The sequence below is a fragment of the Mobula birostris genome, chromosome 2 (genome assembly GCF_030028105.1).
Source record: "Mobula birostris isolate sMobBir1 chromosome 2, sMobBir1.hap1, whole genome shotgun sequence".
Lineage (NCBI taxonomy): Eukaryota > Metazoa > Chordata > Chondrichthyes > Myliobatiformes > Myliobatidae > Mobula > Mobula birostris.
Window position 1 is genome coordinate 222,042,564 of NC_092371.1, and position 25,723 is coordinate 222,068,286.

General features: G+C 42.4%; 1 protein-coding gene across 5 annotated transcripts in view; it reads right to left on the reverse strand.

Annotated features, from left to right (window-relative positions):
• Nucleotides 1–25,723, reverse strand: part of LOC140194093 (ectonucleotide pyrophosphatase/phosphodiesterase family member 3-like) — a 139,851-nt gene that overhangs the window by 13,010 nt on the left and 101,118 nt on the right. For 3 of the 5 annotated variants that reach the window (XM_072251515.1, XM_072251514.1, XM_072251513.1), the window contains 5 exons: nt 12,802–12,934; nt 11,446–11,520; nt 9,616–9,748; nt 4,506–4,662; nt 1,395–2,893 (listed from right to left, as the gene is read on the reverse strand). In XM_072251515.1, coding sequence (XP_072107616.1) covers nt 2,723–2,893; nt 4,506–4,662; nt 9,616–9,748; nt 11,446–11,520; nt 12,802–12,934 — 669 coding nt within the window. In that variant the 3' untranslated portion in view covers nt 1,395–2,722. Of the gene's footprint in view, nt 1–1,394; nt 2,894–3,826; nt 4,019–4,505; nt 4,663–9,615; nt 9,749–11,445; nt 11,521–12,801; nt 12,935–25,723 lie in introns of those variants that run through there. The other 2 variants (XM_072251517.1, XM_072251516.1) reach the window with 2 other exon arrangements.

Sequence of the window (25,723 nt, forward strand, 5' to 3'; positions counted from 1 at the left end):
CTTGCATCCTCAGCCCACTACTCTACTCCCTGTACACTCATACTGCATGGCCAGATTCTGCTCTCATTCCATCAACAACTTTGTGGATGATGGCAGCATCTCGGATAATGATGAATGAGTGGACAGGAAGGAGGTAAAGAGCTTAGTGACATGGTGTCATGACAACAGCCTTTCCCTCCAGGTCATGGTGTCTACGTGATTCTGGCAGCATCTGGTGAACTCCCGTGCCGGGCCGTACTCGTATCCGCAGCAGGTGAACAGCCTTTGGCATGGTGGAGAAGGGTTCCAGGTGAACTGCATTTGAACATGGGTCAGTCGGTCCTAGAAAATGGGTGAACGTTGTTCCAAAGGGACAGGCAATGGTCAGTAAAACAAAAGAGCTGGACATTGACTTCAGGAATGGGTTGATGCGCATGCTCTTTTTATATCAACAATGCTGAGGTTGAGAGAGTCAAGAGCTTCATGTAAAAAGATTATTCCTTGGTGTGAATAGCCTGTTCTGGTCCAGCCAAGTAGATACCATGGCCAAGAAAGCTCACCAATATCTCTACTTCCTCAGGAGGCTGAAGACCCTCACCAATTTTCAATCTGTGCACCACAGAAAGCATCCTATCTGGATGCATGATGTCTTGGTGTGGATGTGACTTCAAGAAACCATAGAGTTGTGGACAAAGCGGAGCACATCATAGAAACCAGCTTCATCTGTATGGGTTCTGTCTATGCTTCTCGCTCCCTCAGTAAAGCAGAGAGCAAAGACCCCACTCACCCCAAATTTTCTCCATTCTCCCTCGGACAAAAGATAAAAAAGCACTAAAATTTGTACCGTCTGGCTCAAGGACAGCCTCTACTCTGCTGTAATAGGACTATTAAGTTGTTCCCTAGTATGATAAGATGGATTTTGACCTCACAATTTACCTCATTAAGATCACTGCACTTTCTTTATAGCTGTTAGACTTAATTCTGCATTCTGCTATTGCTTTATCTTGTACTACGTCAAAGCATTGAGTACTGAGTTTATCTGCAAGAACAGTATGCAAGACCAGCTTCTCACTGTTATCTTGGTACCGTGACAGTAATAAAGCAATTCCAATTAACATAAAGGAAAGACACAGCTCAAATATGCCAGTTCAAGGGAGATCATTCCTGGAACCCCAGCCATGTAATTTAGGTTGGGTTTACATTATTTAACAGAAACGAAAATTCTACTTCATTGCTTTCACAGCAATGAATCATTTAGTCTTCAACTTGATCTTAGCGCAGAATTCCTTCAAACAATGAAATGTATACCAAAATTAAATGACTGAAATGCATCTATCAAGTGTACAGCAGAATAAGCAGGCAATAAAAGTAAACACAACGCAGGATCTGCAATGGCCCAACCAATAAGAATAGACGAATAAAGACTGAATATTTGTTTACCAGAATTATAGTTGTACAACTAGATAATACAATATTATAAAAATTAGATGCTCAAGTATTAAGGTTAATCCTGTCACATTAAATCACAGACATTATAAAATTTCTATATTGATTAGCATAAGAAAAACAATTACATCCTTTCTCAAACTTGATTTAAAAATCTATGAATGAAGAAAGTAAAATAACCATGATTTTCTTTAGGCTGGAAGTGTAGAAAAAACTCAATTGTTAATCCTACATTAACGGAAGCTGATCTTATGAAATTCACAGTCATGTTTACTACGTTTGACAAAGAGATACTGAGATCTCCAACACAGTTTTATAACAAAAAGCTTGTGTAGCTCAAGACAATTCATCTTATTGGTCTTTGCTCAATACAATACTAGCAAATTCTTCAAATGAAAGGATCAGCACAGTTGTACTGTGAGAATTTTGTATGTCTGCGTGAGATCATCTCTCATTTTTCAAAATTCTGAGTACACTATCCCCTCCAATGATAACTCTCCAGGTGAATGTCCACTGCATTCCCCTCCCTCAATTATCCTCCACCCCACTGCGGTTCAAACACCAGTCCTGTTCACAATTCTTCAGAAAGAAAGCGCCGCATAAAAAGATTACTGAAAATAATCGGGACAACACTAAAGTAGACAACTGAGTATCAACTAACCTGGAAGTTAAAATATAACATAAAACCATAAGAAAAGGAGCAGAAGTCGGCCATTCGGCCCATTGAGTCTGCTCCGCCAATTTGCTCCTTAGAAATGTTAATATCAAATCTTGTGGTTGTGAAAGTTGCAGTTATAACAAAATGTTTGGTAATACTGTTTCTAAAAGTGCAAATGTACAAATTATTCCCTTTTATAGATCTGGTTACATAAAACAATGCATTAAATTTTATGTCAGCTTGTTTAGATCTTCCAAATAGCATTAGAAATACAGGTTGAAATCTTTACGTCAAATGCCAGCACGTGGTAAATCTCAATCCAATTTTTCCACTGGAATTTTAATCTCATTCTTCCTGTACAAATTGTGTTCTTTTTAAAAAAAAAACTTGCCAGGCAATAACATAACTTCACTTTCCAAAAACCATCTGAAATTTAAAAATGCATCAAATATGTAACAAATGCGGAGAATTGTTCCATTGCATTTACACTTCCATTGTCTTTTCTGCACTCTAGCGTCCTCAGGTGCCACCAGTCCCTATTTAAAAAAGGCTTCCTTACGTGCATTGCATACCGAATTCCATTTCTACATGAACAAAATGTTAGAAAAACACTAATACTATGAACAAGGCACTTAAAAATCACATTTGATCTTCAATTTCTGGTAGATATGTTTTCAACTGTAATATCTCTGTGACCGGCTGCGTTCTTTCCTGATAAAAATCAAGTCCAGTGAGCAGCTCCACATCCCGCACTCGGGCTCTGTGAGCCCAGATTCGCTCTTCAACCCACTGGGATTCATTTTTGCCATCCTGCCAAAGAGCACAGAATTCAACAATCCAGTCACCATGCACACCTTCATTCCAAAGCAAAGTAGGAAAATAAAATCTCCTGAAATTTAAAAATGATCTCTTTATAGACTCTGTGTGTGACAGTCAGAGTGATGCTAAGTATCCCATCAGGATTTGGAAAAGGTGTTGGGAATCACAGAACAAAGAGTCATAATAAGAACATAGCCAAGACAAACTTTGCTGTTGTTGTTGAGTGCCGTCGAGTCATTCTTGACTCATGGCGACCCTACGGACAGTGTAGTTGTTCACAGGGTTTTCGAGGCAAGATACGGAAGTAGATTCCCAAGCCTTTCTTCCATGCAGATACTGCTGCTGCCCAGGTTGGGACCCAGCAGGATTCGAACTCAAGACCATCTGTCTTAAAGTCCAGTGTTGATGCCACTATACTACAGTGCTGGCCCAACTTTACACCCCTCCAAACTATCCCACTATAAATATCTCACTGTGAGCTATCTAAAGGACAGGATAGGCACATGGTAATTTTTTTTGGAGACTGATGTTTTGTTGAAAATACGATTTGATATGTAACAAAACCATTCTGATAATTAAGGAAGCAAATGGGTGAAGTAATTGCACAATGGAACTAACAGGAATTTGGAGTTAAAGAGGTGTATTTATATGAATAAGGTTTGGAATCATCATCACAATTATATGCTGTGTCATATGACATGAGCAATTGTTCTTGGCAAATTTTTCTACAGAAGTGGTTTGCCATTGCCTTCTGGGTAGTGTCTTTACAAGCCGGGGGGTCCTAGCCATTAGCAATACTCTTCAGAGAGTGTCTGCCAGGCTTCAATTGTTTTTTCTAAAAAAAAAACTTGCCAGGCAATAACATAACTTCACTTTTTAAAAAATCATCTGAAATTTAAAAATACATTAAGTATGTAACAAATGTGGTGAATTGTTCCATTGTATTTACACTTCCATAACCAGGGTAACCAGGACTTGTGATATGTACCAGCTACTCATGCGACCATCCACCACCGGCTCCCATGGGTTCACATGACCCTGATCAGGGGTTAAGCAGGTGTAACACCTTGTCCAATGGTGACCCGCAGGCTAGCAGAGGGAAGCAGTGTCTTACAGCTGCATAAATGACAAAGAACAAGTGATGTTTGGTAGATATGTAAGTAAAGTTTGGAAAAGTATACCAGCAGCAGTTTCTCTAGAGTTCAACCATTGAAGATAATACCCCTGAGTTGGGGACTCAGATGAACTTGCCAAGATTGAACCCTGGCTAGATTCAGCAAGAATGGATCTTATCAGAATATAAATAGTGTGGTCTGGAAGTTGTTAAAGTAAACTAAAGAATTAACTGAGTCTTGTTTGAAACTACATGGTGAATCGTTGAATTATTTGAACTAATTGTGATTATTACAGTTGTTCAGCAAAGTCATTATCAGTTGTGTTATACTGTGTGTTGTACTTAATTGACAACATGGACAAACTGAAAAGATAAAACTAAAATGTCACAGAATTTACAGTACATTAATTTAAAAACACTAATTTGTTCTCAAGCTACAGGTAACTGTCACTTGTTTCTATCTGTGATTCGTTTTTAAGTTCTACTTACTGCACAACTTTCACTGTTGTCAGGTCTATGAGGCAGAATGAAAGCCAGTGCCTCCAGTGAGTCCTTGCACTGCAGAGGGCTTTGCGTTCTGTTCTTACAGTTGGTAAGGACTATGAAGTAGTGAGTTGGGATCGGGCTGTGGACATCCTTGGTATTCCTTCAAATCAAGTTGTATAACAAAGAATAACTTGTTACAGAAATATTCCATTAGCCATTTTTTATTGTATGCTGGGTACATAACAATTTATTCCATATCCTCTTACACAGGCATAATCAGAGTAATAGAGCACAGGAAAGAGTTCCCTCAGCCATCCAGCTCTTGTCAACCAGAGTATCTTTCCTGCCAGTCTCAGTTATGCACTTTCAGCCCATAACCTTCCAAGCCTTTCTTTTCCATGTACCTATCCAAATACTTCTTTTAAATGTGGCAATTGTACCCACCTCCTCTACTTCCTCTGGCAGCTCACTACTCTCTGTTCAAAGTTGCCTCCTGTGTCTCTTTGAAATCTCTCCCCTTGTATCTTGTATCTGTGCCCTCTACTTCTGGGCTCACTAACTCTGGGGAAAAGACGATGATCAGCCACCTTATCCATCCCCTTCACATGCACTCCAGGAAATAAAAGATCCCATGTGGCCAACCTCTCCCTACAACTCAGGCCCTCTAGTCCAGGCAACATCCTCATATCTTTTATGCATTCTTTCTAGCTTGATAGTATCTTACCTATAACTGGGTGACCAAAACTCTGCATGCAGCCTTATCAGCAACATAATGCCCCTACTCCTAAGCTCGATGTACTGACTGATGAAGGCCAGCACATTAAAAGCTGCCTTCACCACCCTGTCTAATTGTGCAGCTGCATTCAGTGAACTCCCAGCGCCTCTGTTCCACAACATCTGTCAGTGCCCTACCATTCACTGGTTTGACTGTCCAAAGTGCATCACCTCACACTTACCTAAGTTGAACTCATTTGCCATTCTTCAACATGTCTCCCTAACTGATCAAGATCTCTTTGCAATTCATTGTAACCTGCTTCACCGTCCACAAGGGCCCCTACTTTAGTATCATCAACAAACTTGCTCATCATCCCATCTACATCTATAACCAAATTATTTACATACATAATGAAAAATAGGTCTCAAAACTGACCTTTCCCATAGAGTTTCAGTTTATTTTTCAGCATTATTTCCTAGAAATGGTGCAATCAGAGATAAACAAAAATCACATAATCAGTTTCCCACTTCAGCCATTTTCACAAATGGCATTCTGGGTATTGGCTTCACCCAAATAACTATCCACCGACCAAGCCAAACTCATAATCATTAAAAGTTTTACTAACTTTTGGGTAGTCGGGTTGGCTCTGAGAACAATGAAATGGGTACAGATTTTTAAGGAACCTACTAATCTACCCAGTGAATCAAGTAAAAGGATCTTTTATAAAATATTCAATAATTTAAAATCTGGTTTCTCCTAGATTTGCATAAGCGGAAATACTTAATATGTGATGGGAAAGGTAACTTGATCAGCTCATTTTCAGTAAATTAGGATTGGATGGTGGCTAATGTAACCCCGCTTTTTAAGGGAGAGAGAAACCGGGGAATCATAGACCGGTTAGCCTGACATTGGTGGCGGGGAAAATGCTAGAGTCAGTTATCAAGGATGTGATAACAGCACATTTGGAAAGTGGTGAAATCATCGGACAAAGTTAGCATGGATTTGTGAAAGGAAAATCATGTCTGACGAATCTCATAGAATCTTTTGAGGATGTAACTAGTAGAGTGGATAGGGGAGAACCAGTGGATGTGGTATATTTGGATTCTCAAAAGGCTTTTGACAAGGTCCCACACAGGAGATTAGTGTACAAACTTAAAGCACACGGTATCGGGGGTAAGGTATTGATGTGGATAGAGAATTGGTTAGCAGACAGGAAGCAAAGAGTGGGAATAAACGGGACCTTTTCAGAATGGCAGGCAGTGACTAGTGGGGTACCGCAAGGCTTAGTGCTGGGACCCCAGTTATTTACAATATATATATAAATGACTTAGACGAGGGAATTAAATGCAGAACCTCCAAGTTTGCGGATGACACAAAGCTGGGCGGCAGTGTTAGCTGTGAGGAGGATGCTAAGAGGATGCAGGGTGACCGGATAGGTTAGGTGAGTGGTTAAATTCATGGCAGGTGCAATTTAATGTGGATAATTGTGAGGTTATCCACTTCGGTGGCAAGAACAGGAAAACAGATTATTATCTGAATGGTGGCCGATTAGGAAAAGGGGAGGTGCAACGAGACCTGGGTGTCATTGTACACCAGTCATTGAAAGTGGGCATGCAGGTACAGCAGGCGGTGAAAAAGGCAAATGGTATGCTGGCGTTCATAGCAAGAGGATTTGAGTACAGGAGCAGGGAGGTACTACTGCAGTTGTACAAGGCCTTAGTGAGACCACACTTGGAGTATTGTGTGCAGTTTTGGTCTCCTAATCTGAGGAAGGACATTCTTGCCATAGAGGGAGTACAGAGAAGGCTCACCAGATTGATTCCTGGGATGGCACGACTTTCATATGATGAAAGACTGGATCAACTAGGCTTATACTCTCTGGAATTTAGAAGATTGAGGGGGGATCTTATTGAAACGTATAAAATTCTAAAGGGATTGGACAGGCTAGATGCAGAAAGATTGTTCCCAATGTTGGGGAAGTCCAGAACAAGGGGTCACAGTTTAAGGATAAAGGGGAAGTTTTTTAGGACCAAGATGAGGAAAAACTTCTTCACACAGAGAGTGGTGAATCTATGGAATCCTCTGCCACAGGAAACAGTTGATGCCAGTTCATTGGCTATAATTAAGAGGGAGTTAGATATGGCCCTTGTGGCTAAAAGGATCGGGGGTATGGGGAGAAGGCAGGTACAGGGTTCTGAGTTGGATGATCAGCAATGATCATACTGAATGGCGGTGCAGGGTTGAAGGGCCGAATGGCTTACTCCTGCACCTATTTTCTATGTTTCTAATCAAGATCTAAGTATATCAAGGAATATCCTAATTAGATGTAGTAAACGCTACCAACTTTGCTGGTAAAATGCATATTTTGGAGATGTTAATGGCTAACTGAGTTTCAGTAGAAGTGGGGGTGAGGGATCTTTACAAAACAAGCACACTAGGCCCAGAGAGCATGTAGTGGAGATTGGCAAGTATGTCTACAAGACTCAAAAATTATACCACCATGGTGAGTGACTAGGGGTTGGATGTAGCTTTCTTTTGTAACAGTCAAAGCTGAGTTGGCATTTACCAAAACAAGTATTACTTTATATAAAAAAAAGTATCAGGTATTTTGAAAGTATCAAAAAAAATGTTGGTGAGAATGAAAGCAAATAGGGCTGGAGAGAATGCAACAATGATTTGAGGATGCTACCAGGGTAGAAAGATTAGTTGTCAAGTGAGTCTGACTAGGCTGAGTTACACAAAGGGACTGGAATCAAATATCATTGAAGAGTAGAGATGGAGTTGGGACGAAAGGTTTGGAATTCACCGCTGAATGGGTTTCTGTCTGCAACACTCTCAGTAAAGGGGTGTATGGTGTGCCCAGGGAGGGGTAGCACCTCTGGTGAAGGGGCTTGTCATGTCCATTTTGGGGCAGCTTTCTCAACTTTGGTCCCCACCAGACACTCAGCTCTCACCTGTGACTTCAAGTAGCTGTTAGCACGTGAGAACAGCGACACCCTGGTACACCGCTTCAGTAGGCAGGTTAAACCATATCCCAGTAAAATAGGGACATGCCTATTCTAGCATGCAAAGTCTCCTCTGGCGGACTGGGCGGATGAAATCTATAGTGAGATCCAACGGCCAGGAGGGCGGATAGGAATGCTGTGTGGAGAGCGAGGGGAAAACGAGGCACCGAAGCAGTCATGGTCACCCTCTGCAACCAAGGAAGACCCCAAGTGTGATGTCTTTGCATAACAATGGACCTGAGAGAGTAGAACTGCCCCAGTGCAACAGATTTTCCACTTTAGGAACTCTCTGGCACAGGTTTCTTGTCATCATTGGATATGATGAATAAACACCGTTTGCAGTAGATTTTAAGAAGTATCTGTTAGAGTGTTTTTGGGGTTAGGACATAAAGCAAATATTGACTTCAGTGAATAACCTTCAGATCTGAATATGCATTTAAGAATAAATCTAAAATGCAACTCTGAACAATGATTTAAATTTGTTATTTGTGTCTATTTGGGTGCCTGTAGTATGGGTATGAAGAAGGGAGGTGTGAAAGGGATTTGTAATTCAAAGGAAGCATTGTAAATATGGATTTGTTTGAATTGTCCTAAATTTTTTCTTTGATTTTTAGCACAAAAAGTGTCTTGTAGTGTTGGGCTAAGCAGACCTGCCCCCCTTAAAGAGGTCTCCATCTGATGCCGACTGTATCTCAGTTTGTCAAATAAAGAGGCTGCTCCATGTCTACAAGTACTTAATTCACGCAACAACAGTACCTGGGCAACCATCTGCGAAACCCTAACCTCTGTTATGAACATAGAAAGAGGAGAAATCCTAACTGCTCTGATTTGGGATAATGTGGACTCAAGTCTAAGGACCATCTTGTGTACCGCGTTTCCCTCAGATTCTGTGCAGACTTTGAAGGATTAAAGTGAGGCTGTTCCTTCTAGCAAGAGGGTCAAGATCAAAGGTCGTTCCAAAGATAAGTAAAAATGCAGAATAGAGATGTGGAAAAGAGTTTTTATTCATTTTTAGGGGGACTGGTTCATTCCCTGTTTAAAGTTTAGAAAAGTTGCCTCCCTCACTATTTTACCACCGTGCAGAACAAGTAATCAAGGATTAAAATTAGGATTCCATACAAAAATGGGAAACTATAATGGAAAAGAGAAAAAAAAATGGAATTATGCAATTTGCTTTTCAGAATGGCCATCCAGTCTGATTGGTCGCTTATTCTGCAGGATTCTGAAATTCCATTATTTTCAATACAGTTTTGGCAGGGTTGCCTGGAGTTTAGTGAATCACATCAAGGTCTAATATGAAATTTATCATGCCCAGAGTATGCTAGCCTTTTGTGTTAAGACACAGGAAACCTGTGAAACCTTGGCATAGGTGAAAGTGTTAATAACCACTTACTCTGCAATAATATCGGGGGTATCAAATCGTCCGTTGAAATCAAAATCAAACACTGGTCCGCTGATCACATTGATACCATTTCTTCGTTGTGCATACTTCACCAACAAAACATTTTGGAAGTAATCCCATATCTCTGTCAAATAACAAAACAAGAATTTCTCTCTTCATTCTGCATTTATTATCCAGAGAAGAAAAATAACACTCAAGGTCTTCATGATGCAGATAATCATCATGTGTCATTTTTATTTCATAATGATCAGGAGGAACAATTGAGACTACATTTCTATTGCCTTGGTCCAAACAAATGGAATCATCACCTGTAATTCTCCTCACATGTACCTCAAAAAATAAACTGTACCAGCTCTGAAACCATTGAGATTGGTACAACTGATCAAGACATCACCATACAAAGAAAGCATCTTCACCAGATATCCATCTGAAAATTAACTCACGTCCGGCTGCATAGTAGCTCGTTTGTTAGAAACATGTCGTGCTCCACAGATATTGAGACTGACATCTCCAGCGTAACTTTACTCAGGGGTGTCTGGAACTTCATTTCATTCACTATTGTAATTTATAATTTCTCGAGCCTGAATGTGTGATGCACGTTTTGCTCTGGTCGGGTATGCAAAAAGTTTACATGGATTCTAGGCAACTGGGTTCTGGTGAAGCAGATATTAACAATGTCAGTGTGGTAGCAGTTTGAAAATAACTAACTGCCTTGGTGGACTCCAGTCATCAAAATAGATCATTCAAGTTTGCCTGTTTTATTCAGTGGGCATTTTTTGTTTTCAAAAGGAAATTCAGGGCCTTACTAACTAGATAGCGTGCACGTTTTAAACACGAGAAAGTCTACACATACTGGAAACACGAAGCAACACACACAAATTGCTGGAGGAACTCAGCAGATCAGGCAGGGTCTGTGGAAATGAATAAAACAGTTAACGTTTCGGGCAGAGACTCTTCTTTAGGACCGAAAAGGAAGGGGGAAGATGCCAGAATAAAAAGGTGGATGGGAGGAGAGGGAGGCTAGCTGGAAGATTGGAGCGACTGGGCTTGTATACACTGGAATTTAGAAGGATAAGAGAGGATCTGATTGAAACATATAAGATTATTAAGGGATTGGACACGCTAGAGGCAGGAAACATGTTCCTGATGTTGGGGGAGTCCAGAACCAGAGGCCACAGTTTAAGAATAAGGGGTAGGCCATTTAGAACGGAGTTGAGGAAAACCTTTTTCACCCAGAGAGTTGTGGATCTGTGAAATGCTCTGCCTCAGAAGGCAGTGGAGGTCAATTCTCTGGATGCTTTTAAGAAAGAGTTAGATAGAGCTCTTAAAGATAGTGGAGTCAAGGGATATGGGGAGAAGGCAGGAACGGGGTACTGATTGTGGATGATCTGCCATGACCACAGTGAATGGTGGTGCTGGCTCGAAGGGCCGAATGGCCTACTCCTGCACCTATTGTCTATTATTCAGCAACACTTTACAGTATGCAAGCAGCTGGTGTAAAATGGCAGTACTTCTTGTCGTTCTAATGAACGGCAGATACAGATATTAATTGAAATTCCTTTGACCTCTAATAAGTGTTGCTAACTATTAAATGAAATGTACAAATGATCATATAACAGCCAACCTAGCTAAAAGCTAATTGTTTAATAAAACAATAATAAGTAATCAGCAACAGTTCTGAACTTACAAGTGGTGAGATCTAGTAATTAGAGATAAACAAACCACATTAGGAAAGAGATAACTCATAATCACCATCAATTTACATGCAAGTCTTTATTGTTACAACATATACACTGTATATCAGGAAATTTCTGTACTTACTTTGGAAGGCTTTGTGCATGGGTACAAGGTTGCTTGTAAATAGACCTTCAAACTGATATTGATTGGACACCAAATCTAGATAAAGAAACGTATTATTTTAAATATCGGATTCGAGGCTAATTGTAAGTAAAAGCACATTTATCTGGTTGTACTAAAAAATAAGGCTGAGCTACTCTAAATTGCACCTGTATAGAGATTTCCAATATGGACATAAGCAATGCTCCAAGCAACAATTTCTTGTAAAATTTGTGCCTCCTTTACAACAGCTCCCTTGACACCAAAGTAAATACAAGGATTAATGAAGCTACAGCTTCCCTTGGACATATTTGCTGAGAAATTCTGAAGGGCTTTTATTTTGGAACTTTGTTTCTGTGTTCTTCTCATCTTTTACTAAATACTGTCAGATTTTTGTATGCATGAAATTGTAAAATATATTACATATTATGATACTGTAGATCATTTTCAGGAGCATTTGGCTAGAGGCGCAAGAAACAGCAGGTGCTGGAATCTGGAACAATCATTCTAGAAGAATTTCAGTCAAACATCAGTGATGGGGGAGGGATAGGAACTGTTGATGTTTTAGTGCAAATCCTGCATCAGGACTGAGTGTTGTGTGGGGTGAGGGTGGGAGGTAGGGGGTAATGTAGTAAGCTAGTAAGAGAATGGGAGATAGAAGATTTGTGAAGCATGGTTGGGGAAGGATAGGAGACCAATATTGGTGAATCCTGTCAAAAAAAAAATGCAGATAGAGTAAAGTGAAGAAGGGGAGGTGGAGAACAGTTGCTGAATGCTGATAAGTAGGAACCCAGAGGCCACCATGGGGTGGTGGTGATGGACTGGAAAGAGGGAGGGGGCGAAGGAAAATGGAAAACTCCAGTTTTGTAAAGATGTGTGAACAACAACAAAAGCATCCGCATCTAAACACAGTAAATACAATAATTCATTTTGTTTATTGAGATACAATGTGGAATAGGGCCTTCTGGCCCTTCAAGCTGCACTGCACAGCAACGTCCTATTGGACCCTAACCTAATCACGGAAAAATTTACAATGGTCAAGTAACCTACTAACCAGTACACCTTTGGACTGTGGGAGGAAACGGGAAGACTTGGAGAAAACCCATGCATTCCACGGGGAGGAAGTACAGACTCCTTACAGTTGACATCAGAACCGAACTCCAAACTCTGATGCCCCGAGGTGTAACAGCATTACGCTAACCATGGCACCCCAATCACCCCAATCTGGTGGATATTTAAACATCACTGGATATGAAAGGATCATTCCTGCAGCTGCAAGGAATCTCATCTTAAGGCAGAAAAAGGAATCGTAATCTGGACGCAAGTTACTGCCACACTTACTGGGTGGGTAAAGCAAGCCATACGTTTCATTGCGCTCTCCAGTAGCGGATGAACTAAGATTTATGGTCAAAGGAATTCGAACATCAGCAAGCACACAGTTTGGAATGTCAGATAGAGGCAAACTCAGATTGTCCTGTAAAGGAATTAAAATATGTAATGATGGTTGTAGAAATAGAAAAATAAAGCACAATTAGCATTCAATAAATCAATAGACAAATACATCATCCTATGGGCATGAGCACGTCCTTATTATCAGAAGCACAAGTAGAAAAGGTCCATTTTATAGGAATGAAATTGCTCAAAGTTTTTCCAGTATATAATTCTCATTTCTTTTCATTTGGCTGAATCCTACCTGTGGCAGCCAATTCTAATAAAGCAATGCTACTGCTGGCGACCTAGCGTGGGCTGTTATCCATGTTTGACGTGCCCTCCAATCACTCCAATAATAATGCTCCAAAAGTCAAAGAACTGTATTTGTTGCTTTATTAGCAAGTAGCAAAACAATGATGAAGCGACGTAATTAAGCGATCAGCATAACATATGACCTCCATCAGTCCCCAGCTCCAAACTGCTAAGAACACAGCACGAATATGTGACTTATTCCCTTAGGTTTCACCACACCCTCACTCATGGGACCAGTTACCATAATACGCACAATAAACAAGCAACATAGAATACATTGCCGATAGAAAATAGATGCATGGCTATTCAAATAACAACCTGATCTTCTGGTCAATGGAGAAAAGGATTACTGTCACTATTGGCCTAACGAACAAACCAGCACACTAAATACTTCACAAGTAATGCAAAGTAGATGTCCTCCATTCCAACATCAGGTTCAACCTGTCATCATCTATAGAAAATATGTTCAGCACCAGCCAAGCGAATCCACTCACAGACTAAAATTGGACATTGAAACAAAAAAACTTCATAACTTGTTTTTCAGTTTTCGTTTGTGCAAAGAACAAAGTAAAGATTGGGATATACCAGCAACCTCCTTATGATTTCAGGTTTCAGTAAAAGCTCTCGCCTGCATTTCATGACTTTAACAGGTCCCTTTGTTTATCGCATTTCTCTCTCCTCAAAGCTCTCTATATTTATTTGAATCAGAAGTGTCTGTAAACACCTGAGCAATTCTGATCACTCCCCCACTGATGACCATTTGTCCTATCCAATCACAAAATAATTAGTTCTCACTTTCTCCAGTTCTGCAAAAACACCCACTGCATTGTTTCTTCCTCCTTCCACTGAAGCCACCTATCCTGCCAAGAGTTCCCAGTGCTTTCTGTTTGTGGTTAATATACTGGGTGGGGGAGGGGAGAAATCTTTTGCTGGCTGCCACCTGGGAATATGATTTGTTTTTTCCCCCCACAGAATACCCTCAGCTTGTCGTCTATTGAAGTCCTGCTCAAAGGCTAAACATACGGCAAAATCACCTAGAGACACCTTGGTAGCCAAAAAGCCCCATCATCAGCTGAGAAAGATGCTGTTTAAACTGAATCATTGTTGGCATTCAGAAATATTCAAATGTATGAGCCTATTTTTTAATCTCTTTGCCTCTCTGCCTTTCTCTGTCTGCCTCATATATAATAGGGTCATACGACACTACAGCACAGAAACGGGTCCTTCGCCTATCTAGTCTGTCAAACTACAATTCTGTCTAGTCCCATGAATCTGCACCCAGACTGTACCCCTTCCATCCATGCACTAATCTAAATTTCTCTTAATGTTGAAATTGAACGAATATTTACGCTGGCAGCTCATTCCACACTCTCATCACCCTCTGAGAGAAGTTGTTTCCCCTCATGTTCTCCTTAAACATTTCACCTTTCACCCTTAACCCATGACCTTAAAAAGTTGTAGTCTCATCTAATCTCAGTGGAAAACATATGCTTGCATTTACCTTATCTAGATCCCTCATAGTTTTTGTATACCTCTATCAAATCACCCCTCATTCACCTACGATCCCTATGAAGCCCTAACCTATTCAACCTTTCCCTATACCTCAGCTCCTCAAGTCCCGGTAACACCGTTGCAAATTTTCTCTGTACCTTTCAGACTTATTGATATCTGTCTTTTAGATAGGAGACCAGAACTGCACACAATGCTCTAAATTAAGCCTCACCATTTGCAGAAAAATAAAGAATATTTAAGTTTTATACATTTATTGAGCTGACAGCACTCTCTTGGATTATGCTAAGCTGCCCTTCAGCCCACAAAGCTGTGTCAAACATGTTCTTACCTAAGGAATTACCTAGGGTTACCCATAGCCCTCTATTTTTCTAAGCTCCATGTACTTATCCAGGAGTCTCTTAAAAGATCCTATTGTGTCCTCCACCACCATCGCCGGCAGCCCATTCCACACACTCGTCACTCTCTGAGTAAAAGACTCACCCCTAACATCTCCTCTGTACCTACTTCCAAGCACCTTAAAACTGTGCCCTCTCATGCTAGCCATTTCAGCCCTGGGAAAAAGCCTCTGACTATTCACATGATCAATGCCTCTCATCATCTTATACACCTCTATCAGGTAACCTCTCATCCTCCATCGCTCCACGGAAAAAAGGCTGAGGTACTTACAACTGCTTCAGGTTTTTATATTTGGTCCCATGGTTATAGCTTGAGATTTATACTCAAATGCTCTTTCACTCATTTTGGAAGGATTCTCAGGTGTGGAAACATGTATATTGATGTGTGACAGAGAAGATGCATCTTGCTCCACAGGCCCAGGAAGACAACTGGCCACAGTGATTGCGGGGAACCAGGCAGGCTCTACACAGGGGTTGCTCTAGTTGATGCAAGTCACAGAAATTTATTTTAATTTACTTGCCACTTTCCTACAGAGTCTGGTGAAATCATAAATGTCAGCATAACGCTGTTCTGCTTCATCAGTAGGTGATGAAAATGTGTTGTGCAATTTGCAACTGAAGTTCACTAGGAGCTTCCAACAGACAGCTTCTCCATACTTTTCTTTATTTAATTAAGGTCAGATAAAACACTTGAGCCCCCCACACCTTCTGGGTGATAGCTGCTGACAGGAGCTTGCCAGAATCGTATGTCCTGGCCTAGACCTCCGCCATGTCCCCATTTGTAGCCCACTGAAGATCCTTCCTCTCCCAGGGAAGAGGTCTTCAGAGCTTCTGTTGGCATTTCTGTGGTACTGGGGTTTTAACAGGGTGGGGTAGCTAGCCCCATGCCCAGCTCTCTTCATTTCACAGCTAGGCCTGGAACCGCCCATGGCGGAGTTTTGCGTTGAGTACCAATCTGATATTACGTGGCTTGAAACTACACTGTAGGGAAACTGCTTACACTAGACAATGACCGCAGGTGAGACAAGTTAATTTTAATGTAATAAAATGGCAAAATAAAAATCTTTCTAATAGCTGCACTGCTATCAGTCAAATAAAGTAGCAAAATTTTCAGTTTATTTGGCTCAGGATTGGTTTAGAACAGGGTTTCTCAACTGGGGTTCCATGAGAGATTGCTAGGGGTTCTGCGAGAGATCATGATAAAAATATAAACATCGTTTTTTTGAACTTAGTGCAATGCGCGATGCTAGCACTCGCTGTGGTGAGCAGTGACTGAGCAGCCCCACTAACAATCTCATTAGTGGTCTCCCAGCCCAGTATGGCAGTGCACAGTAAGACCCTGTCCATTCTCAGTTTTTGACACAAGGTAGTGGAGGCCATTGATAATTAGTGAGCGTTGTACTGCATGGAGGGGAGAATGGTAGGCTGATGAGGAACGTGAAGTCCATTTTCTGAGCATTGAATGGGCGCCCAATTTGGGCTATGACGTTAGCCTCTCCCTCCGAAACTACCTCCCCCAACTTTCCTTACGAGCCACCGACTAACTATTGGGAGCGAACAAACTACTGGTGTAGTAGAAAATTGGAGGGAAATTTTCATTCTAAAGACAGTCCAGTGTGACAATTTTTGAAGAGGAGTTGTGAGACGGAAAAGGAGGATTCTAGGCCAAGGCCTACAGACAATTCTGATAAGGTTATTGATGAAGAATTACAATCATCTGAGTCATTTCACTGCACTAGTGCAATAACGGACACAAAATAGTCCATCTTTTTTTTTATTAAAGTATAAAAGTTGATTTACACACCAAATATGTTCCATATAAGCATGATACACTGACTCCTCCCAGCCACAGGAGGGACAGGTGGACGAGGTGTCAATATCTGTTGTACAGTACTGCTCTATGCAACACTTTCCACCCCAGGTCTCCAATGTGCAGGGGAAAGACCCCTGCATAAAGAGATTTCCACTGGGGACCTCCTCCGCTGCCAGCTGGTAAAACAGATCACCAAGGCGAGTCTGGTCAGCAGACGAAGGCAAGGAAGTGAAAGGTGTGCACGAGCAGCCCATACAAGAAATGCTTTGGAGTGTCGCAGAAGGGCATGGTGGGCATCACCGTTAGACTGTTCATGTTGGGTGAGACTGTCCCCCATGTGGCCTGGGTCCAAAGAGCAATTCCAGTCCATCAAATGGTGCTGCAAACGTAATCTCATCCCTACCCCGAGCCTCCTCGACTCCCACCACGATAGGATGGGAACCAGCTAAACCACCGGTGGAGCACCCTATCTGGATGAGACTAGACCCCATACCATCAACAGCTCTCGGTAAAAGCCAGGTAGCTCCCTCAAAGTGGCACAGCTGATGCTTTCGGCTGGGAGCCACGTGCCCTCCTGCAGGCAGTGTTCCCAGCGGAGGAAGTGCGTTGCCAGTGCATGACATCTTGGGGGGGTGGTCACTGCACAGGAATCTCCGCAGGATCCTGAGGCAGGGGAACCCCCAGCTGGGTGTGCACACACACCAGTGACTGACCACCCTCTGCTCATTGGACTACAGCAGAGCCCCAGTGCCTCCTGTTGCCCCAGAAGTCCGCCAGCCTCTTCTGGATCCTGGAGACAAAAGTAATGGGCAGGACTGAAGAAATCAGCTGGTGCCATATCATTACAATGAAAGCTACTTATCAACGGGTTTTACATAGACTGGTGATCCAAGTCGTCCTGTTCCATGCTGATGATCCCCGTGACGGGAGGCTAGCGCTAACCCAAAACGCAACAACAGCAGTGCTCTTTTCCATGAAACAGTCTCTCAAGTTATTTAAAGTTCAGCATCTTACTGCGGATTCCAACGCTGCTCCCGGACTGCCGCTGTTATGCTGCCAGGTCCCCCCAGTGTTCCGGGCAGAAGCTGCACTCAGGCAGTAGGTTCCATCCAGTCCATCAGTGCATTCTTGCTATTACTTATAAATTTTATTTTCTTTTGCCTCTAGGTCCCAATATTTTCTAGAAACTCTAGTTTGACTTGATACCTCCCGCTCGATCTTCCCATGGAAACACTGGGGAGATTACCAGCTTCAAAGGCAAACTTATCGCTAACTTGACTTTCCATCTGTTTCTCAGCAGGTAGTAAGACAACCAGCCACCTGACGTCCCTGTGAAGGATGGTGGCTTGGATCCTGTCTTTTTTCCACCATCAGAGATTGGATGCCTTTTTGTTACTTACAATGCTTTTGTTACAGGAACACTGTAGCTTGGAAAGATCCTGACGATGCCGTCCCTCACGATGCCGACCCCTGACGATGCCGTCCCTCATGATGCCTTTGCGGATTAGTATTGACGACTCTGCCAAGCTTGAAATGTCCTCTCAGTGTATTTTAGTCGCTTAACCAGACGATGTCCCCAACAGTGACGTTTCTCTGTGCATTCCACCAGCCTGACGATTGATCTCTTCGGATAAAGAAGACAGTGGTAAGAGGCTAAGGATTTCCAGTGAGAAGGCATTTTATTTCTCGGAGTAGGAGACAGGCCAGACTGCGCAGGCGCGTGATGTCAGCCAGTTGAGCGCGAACAGTTTAAAAAGAAAACCACCATATCCAGTGGGCAGCGTCGGAGCGGGCTGCGGAGTGAGAGGGTGCAGAGTGAAAGGGCTTTGGCTCAATGGGCTTCGGCGGAGACGGGAAGAGGCTTCCTGCGACCATTGAGTCTCAGTAAAGGAGTAAGTTACAGTTTTTTGGTATTTGGTACAAACAGTAGCATTAGAGGTATGCATCTAAGATTAGTGTTGCGCTTGGAGTGCCAGATGTGGGGACCCTGGGAGACTCCCAGCCTCCCCAAGGGTTACATGTGCACCAGGTGCACTGAGATGAGGCTCCTGAAGGACCATGTTAAGGAGCTGGAGATGGAAACCGATGACCTTCGGCTAATTAGGGAAAGTGAGGAGGTGATAGATACTACCTATAGAGAGGTAGTGGATAGCACCCCTGTGACAGTCCCCCTCAGAAATCGATATATCGTTTTGGATACTGTTGAAGAGGCAGACCTGACAGAGGAGAACCACAGTGAACGAGACTCTGGCATTCTGCCCAGTGCCGAAATCAAGAGAGCAAGAAGAAATGCGGTAGTTATAGGGGATTCCATCGTAAGGGGGATGGACAAGAGATTCTGCGAGCCGGACAAGGATACCCGGATGGTGTGTTGCCTCCCTGGTGCCAAGGTACGGGATGTCTCAGATCGAGTCCAGAGTATTCTGAGGAGAGAGGGCGAGCAGCCGGAAGTCTTGGTACATGTTGGTACCAATGACATAGACAGAAAAAGAGAGGAGGTCCTGAAGAAAGATTACTGGGAGCTAGGAAGAAAATTGAAAAGCCGGACCTCCAGAGTAATAATATCAGGATTGCTGCCTGAGCTGCACGCTAATGATGGTAAGAATAGCAGAATTAAGCAGGTGAATGTGCGGCTAAGTAACTGAAGCAGGGGGCAGGGCTTGAAATTCTTGAATCATTGGGATCTATTTTGGGGAAGGTATGACTTATACAAAAAAGATGGATTACACCTGAACTCAAAAGGTACTAATATCCCGGCAGGATTGTTTAATATAGCTGTTAGGGAGGGTTTAAACTAAGTTGGCAGGGGGAAGGAAACCAAGGTGTTAGGGTCGAGGAAGAGGAAAATAGAAATAAGTCAAAAATACTGTGCAGCAAAGATGGCAAGAAGGACAGGCCGGTGAATATACAGGATAATTTGCTGCAAAATAGAAATATAGCAAAATCGGCAACAGATACTGATCTAAATGTACTGTACTTAAATGCACACAGCATTAGAAATAAAGTGGATGACCTTGCTGCACAGCTGCAGGTTAAAACATATGACATTGTGGCCATCACCAAGTCATGGCTAAATGATGGATGTGATTGGGAGCTGAATATCCCAGGATACTCAGTGCACAGGAAGGATAGGAAGGTAGGTAAAGGGGGTGGTGTGGCCCTGATGGTAAGTAACGATATCAAATCAATAGAAAGAAGGGACATAGGATTAGAAGGGGTAGAATCCTTACGGGTAGAATTAAGAAATGGCAAGGGTAAAAGGACACTAATAGCAGTTATATACAGGCCTCCAAACAGCAGCCAGGATGTGGACTAAAAGTTGCAGCTGGAAATAGAAAAAGCGTGTCAGAAGGAAAATGTCAAGATAACTCTGGGGGATTTTAATATGAAAGTGGATTGGGAAAGTCAGGAAGGTAATGGATCTCAGGAGAGGGAGTTTGTAGATGCCTACAGGATGGCTTTTTGGAGCAGCTTGTCCAGAAGCCCACCGGGGGACCGGCTGTTTTGGATTGGGTGCTGTGTAACGAACCTGAGGCGATTAGGGAGCTGGAGGTAAAGGAACCTCTTGGAAGTAGTGATCATAATATGATTGAGTTCAGTTTCAAATTTGAAAAGGAGAAGCTGGTATCAGGTGTATCGATATTTCAGTGGAACAGGGGAAATTACAGTGGTATGAGAGAGGAACTGGCCCAAGTCGATTGGAAAAGTAAACTAAATGGAGGGACGGCAGAGCAGAATTGGATGAAATTCCTACAAGAAATAAGGAAAATGCAGGAAAAATATATTCCAAGAAAAAAGAAAATCATAAATGGAAAAATGGCACAAATGTGGCTAACGAGAGAGGTTAAGGCAAAAATAAAAGCAAAAGAAACAGCGTACAAGGAAGCAAAAATTAGTGAGAAAAATGAGGACTGGAAGATTTTAAAAATTTACAGAAGGAAACTAAGAAAGTCATTAGGAAAGAAAAGATGAATTATGAAAGGAAGTTGGCGATTAACATAAAAAAGGATACTAAGAGTTTTTTTAAATATATGAAGAGTAAAAGAGTGACAAGGGTAGATATGGGACCGATTGAAAATAATGCTGGAGAAATTATAATGGATAACAAAGAGATGGCAGAGGAACAGAATGAGTATTTTGCATCAGTCTTCACAGTTGAAGACATGAGCAATATACCTGATAGCCAGAGGTATCAGGGAATAGAATTGGGTATCTTCAAGATTACTAGAGAGAAAGTGCTTGGGAAGCTAAGTGGACTAAGAATAGATAAGTCTCCCAGTCCAGATGAGGTGCACCCAAGGGATCTGAAGGAGGTGGCTTTGGAGATTGTGGAAGCATTGGAAATGATTTTCCAGGAATCAACAAACTCTGGCATGGTTCTGGAGGACTGGAAGGTCGCAAATGTAGTTCCGCTACTTACAAAAGGAAGGAGGCAGCAAAAAGAAAATTACAGACCTGTTAGTCTGACATTGGTAGTTGGAAAGATATTGGAGTCAATCCTCAAGGACGAGGTTATGAAATACCTCAAGGTGCATGACAAGATAGGCTGAAGCCAGCATGGTTTCATGAAGGGAAGATCCTGCCTTACCAACCTATTGGAATTTTTTGAGGTAATCTCGAATAAGATTGACAAGGGAGAGGCTGTGGATGTTGTGTATTTGGATTTTCAAAAGGCCTTCGATAAGGTGCCGCATACGAGGCTGCTTAATAAGATGAGAGCCCATGGAATTATAGGAAAGATATTGGAATGGGTGGAGCATTGGCTAATAGGCAGAAAGCAAAGGGTGGGAATAAAGGGATCCTATTCTGATTGGTTGCCGGTTACTAGTGGTGTTCCGCAGGGGTCAATGTTGGGGCCGCTTCTTTTTACGATGTATATCGATGATTTGGATTATGGATTAAATGGTTTTGTGGCTAAGTTTGCGGATGACATCAAGATAGGTGGAGGAGCAGGAAGTGTTGAAGAAATGGAAAGGTTGCAGAGAGACTTAGTCAGTTTAGGAGAGTGGGCAAAGAAATGGCAGATGAGATACAACGTTGACAAATGTACGGTTGTACATTTTGGAAGAAGAAATAATTGGGCAGATTATTATTTAGATGGGGAGAAAATTCAAAAATTGGAAGTGCAAAGGGACTTGGGGGTCCTCGTGCAGGATACCCTAAAGGTTAACCACCAAGTTGGATCGGCGGTAAGGAAAGTGAATGCTATGTTGGCATTCATTTCAAGAGGAATAGTGTATAAGAGTAAGGAGGTGCTGATGAGGCTCTGTGGGGCATTAGTGAGACCTCATTTGGAATACTGTGTGCAGTTTTGGGCCCCCTATCTTAGAAAGGATGTACTGATGTTGGAGAGAGTTCAGAGATTTACGAGGATGATTCCTGGAATGCAGGGGCTAATACATGAGGAGCTCTTGTCGGCTCTTGGATTGTATTCATTAGATTACAGAAGAATGAGAGGGGATCTCATAGAAACTTTTCGAATGTTGAACAGGTTGGACAGAGTAGATGTGGAAAGGTTGTTTCCCTTGGTGGGTGAGTCCAGGACAAGAGGCCATAGTCTTAGAATTAGAGGGTACCCAGTTAAAACAGAGATGAGGGGAAATTTTTTTATCCAGAGGGTCGTGGATTTGTGGAATTCGTTGCCACATACAGCTGTGGAGGCCCGATCATTGAGGGTGTTAAAGGAGGAGATTGACAGGTATCTAATTAGTCAGGGTATCAAGCGATATGGGGAAAAAGCCAGAAATTGGAACTAGATGGGTGAATAGTTTAGCTCATGGGGGAGCTGCGGAGCAGACTCGATGGGCCGAATGGCCTACTTCTGCTCCTTTGTCTTGTCTTGTGAGCCCTGGTCTGAGTTCCACCTTAGGTACATCACTGCTCCATAGGCGTGCTCGCTTCCATCACAGAACGTGATTGTCCAGGGTTCCTCAGTGAAGCATGGGGGAGTCAGTGCCCTGGTGAACTTTACTTTGCCAAGCTGAATGTACTCCTCTGAGAGCTTGATTGCATCCTCCCTGAGGCCATCTGAGAGTGCTATGTACCATGTGTCTTTCACTAGATACCTTTCGCCCTTTGCCTTTTGGAACGCCCTTCGTACCAGAATAGCTCCCTTCCGCTTAGCAGGAGTTAACAGGCCAGCTGGGTCATACAGCCCTGATACTCGGCTGAGCAGTTCTCTTTGTGTCAGGGGGTTTGGCATCTGGTCTCTGATTTGCTCTTGTAGAAGGTCTTGGCCAAGTCTCATTTTTCTCTTTCTGTTCGAGAAATTGATTGCAATCATGACATGGAGCTTGTTCTCTTCTACAATGTAGCCCAGGCCAAGTGCCTTATTGTCATCATCGCACATTTGGTTTGGCAAGACCATGGTTTCTGCCTTGGACTTCTCCAGCTTGTCACTGCACTCTTTCCTCCCACTTTGCCCAGAAAAGACCCAAGGCTTGAGCTTGAATCCTCCAGCCTTCAGGATCTGCTCCACATTTGCTGTGATGGATTTCAGCTGGTCAGGGTTGTTGTGGGATGTGAGAATGTCTGTGGCAAACAACTTACAAATGCAGCAATGGCTCCAGCCAAATTGAAAAGACACTTAACTACAAATCACAGCTATATGACACGTAAAAGTGCTGATTATTTTAAACAACTATTGCAATCTCAAAACAAACAGATTAAAACTTTTGAAAATAAAGTCACAGTCAGTAAAAGGACTTGAGAAGCAAGTTATTTAGTAGCTTCAAGACCACTTCACTCAAGAATATTTAAAAAACTGTAAAAACCTGGACAAGGAGCACACCAATCTCCTGCTACATACAGAAATCCAGTGGCTTAGCAGAAGAAGAGTTCTCAACAGGGTGTTTGAGCTGAAAGGTGAATTGCTGGAGTACTTTCAAGAAAATAGCTTTTGCTAAGTGCTTTGAAGATGAAGAATGGCTGCAGAAACTAGCCCACTTAACAGACATTTTTCATATATGAACTAGTTGAACAAGTCTCTGCAAGGCCCTGGAGAAAACGTTTTGACTTCAAGTGACAAGATTCTTGGATTTAAAAGGAAACTGAATCTTTGGAAAAATCATGCTGCAAAAGGAAATCATGAAATGTTTCCACTGCTGCTTGGACTTGAGAGAGAGGAAGGATATCAGAAAGTCTTGAGTCTTGTTGAAAACTACCTGGAAGAACTGCAGAACAAAATTGAAAACTATTTTCCTCCCTTTCACACAAGTACATGACAGGGTGAAGGACCCTTTCTCTGAATCTTCTGCTCAGACTGAGAACTTGACTTTGAGAGAAGAGGGAGAACCTTGTGAGCATGCACTCAAGATGAGATTTACTGACCTGCCCCTGGACAAGTTCTGCATTTCTGTGAAAGAAAGAGTATCTTGATATTCATAGGAAAGCAATGAACATTTTGCTGCAGTTTTCAACTTCTTACATGTGTGAGCAAGCTTTTTGTTCTTCAACATCAAGCCAGACACTTTTAACCCAGGGCAGAAATGGCTAATACAAACGGGTATGATTAAGAAAGAGGATGTGCTGGAGCTTTTGGAAAGCATCAAGTTGGATAAGTCACCAGGACCGGATGAGATGTACCCCAGGACACTGTGGGAAGTGAGGGAGAAGATTGCTGAGCCTCTGGCAATGATCTTTGCATCATCAGTGGGGACCAGAGAGGTCCTGGAGGATTGGCGTGGCTTTGTCAAAGGCAGGTCGTGCTTTCCGAGCCTGATGGAATTTTTTTCCAGAATTGGCTTGCCCACAGAAGGCAAAGAGTGGTTGTAGACGGATTATATTCTGCATGGAGGTCAGTAACCAGTGGTGTGCCTCAGGGATCTGTTTTGGGACCCCTTCTCTTTGTGATTTTTATAAATGACCTGGATGAGGACGTGGAGGGATGGGTGAGTAAATTTGCTGATGACACAAAGGTTGGGGATGTTGTGGATAGTGTGGAGGGCTGTCAGAGGATACATCGGTACATGCATAGGATGCAAAATTGTGCTGAGAAGTGGCAGATGAAGTTCAACCCTGATTAAGTGTGAGGTGGTTCATTTTGGTAGGTCAAATACAACCACTCTTTGCCTTCTGTGGGCAAGCCAGTTCTGGATCCACAAAGCAATGTCCCCTTGGATCCCATGCCTCCTTACTTTCTCAATAAGCCTTGCATGGGGTACCTTATCAAATGCCTTACTGAAATTTATATACACTACATCTACGGCTCTACCTTCATCAAGGTGTTCAGTCATGTCCTCAAAAAATTCAATCAGGCTCGTAAGGCACGACTTGCCTTTGACAAAGCCATGCTGACTATTCCCAATTGTATTATGCCTCTCCAAATGTTCATAAATCCTACCTCTCAGGATCTTTTCCATTAACTTATCAACCACTGAAGTAAGACTCACTGGTCTATAATTTCCGAGGCTATTCCTACTCCCTTTCTTGAAAAAGGGAACAACATCCACAACCCTCCAATCCTCTGGAACCTCTCCCGTCCCCATTGATGATGCAAGGGTCATTGCCAGAGGCTCAGCAATCTCCTCCCTCACTTCCTACAGTAGTCTGGGGTACATCTCATTCGGTCGCAATGACTTATCCAACTTGCTGCTTTCCAAAAGCTCCAAGCACATCCTCTTCCTTAATATTGACATGCTCAAGTTTTTCAGTCCACTGTAAGTCATCCGTACAATCGCCAAGACCCTTTTCCGTAGTGAATACTGGACCAAAGTATTCATTAAGTACCTCTGCTATCTCCTCCTGTTCCATGCACACTTCTCCACTATCACACTTGATTGGTCCTGTTCTCTCACGTCTT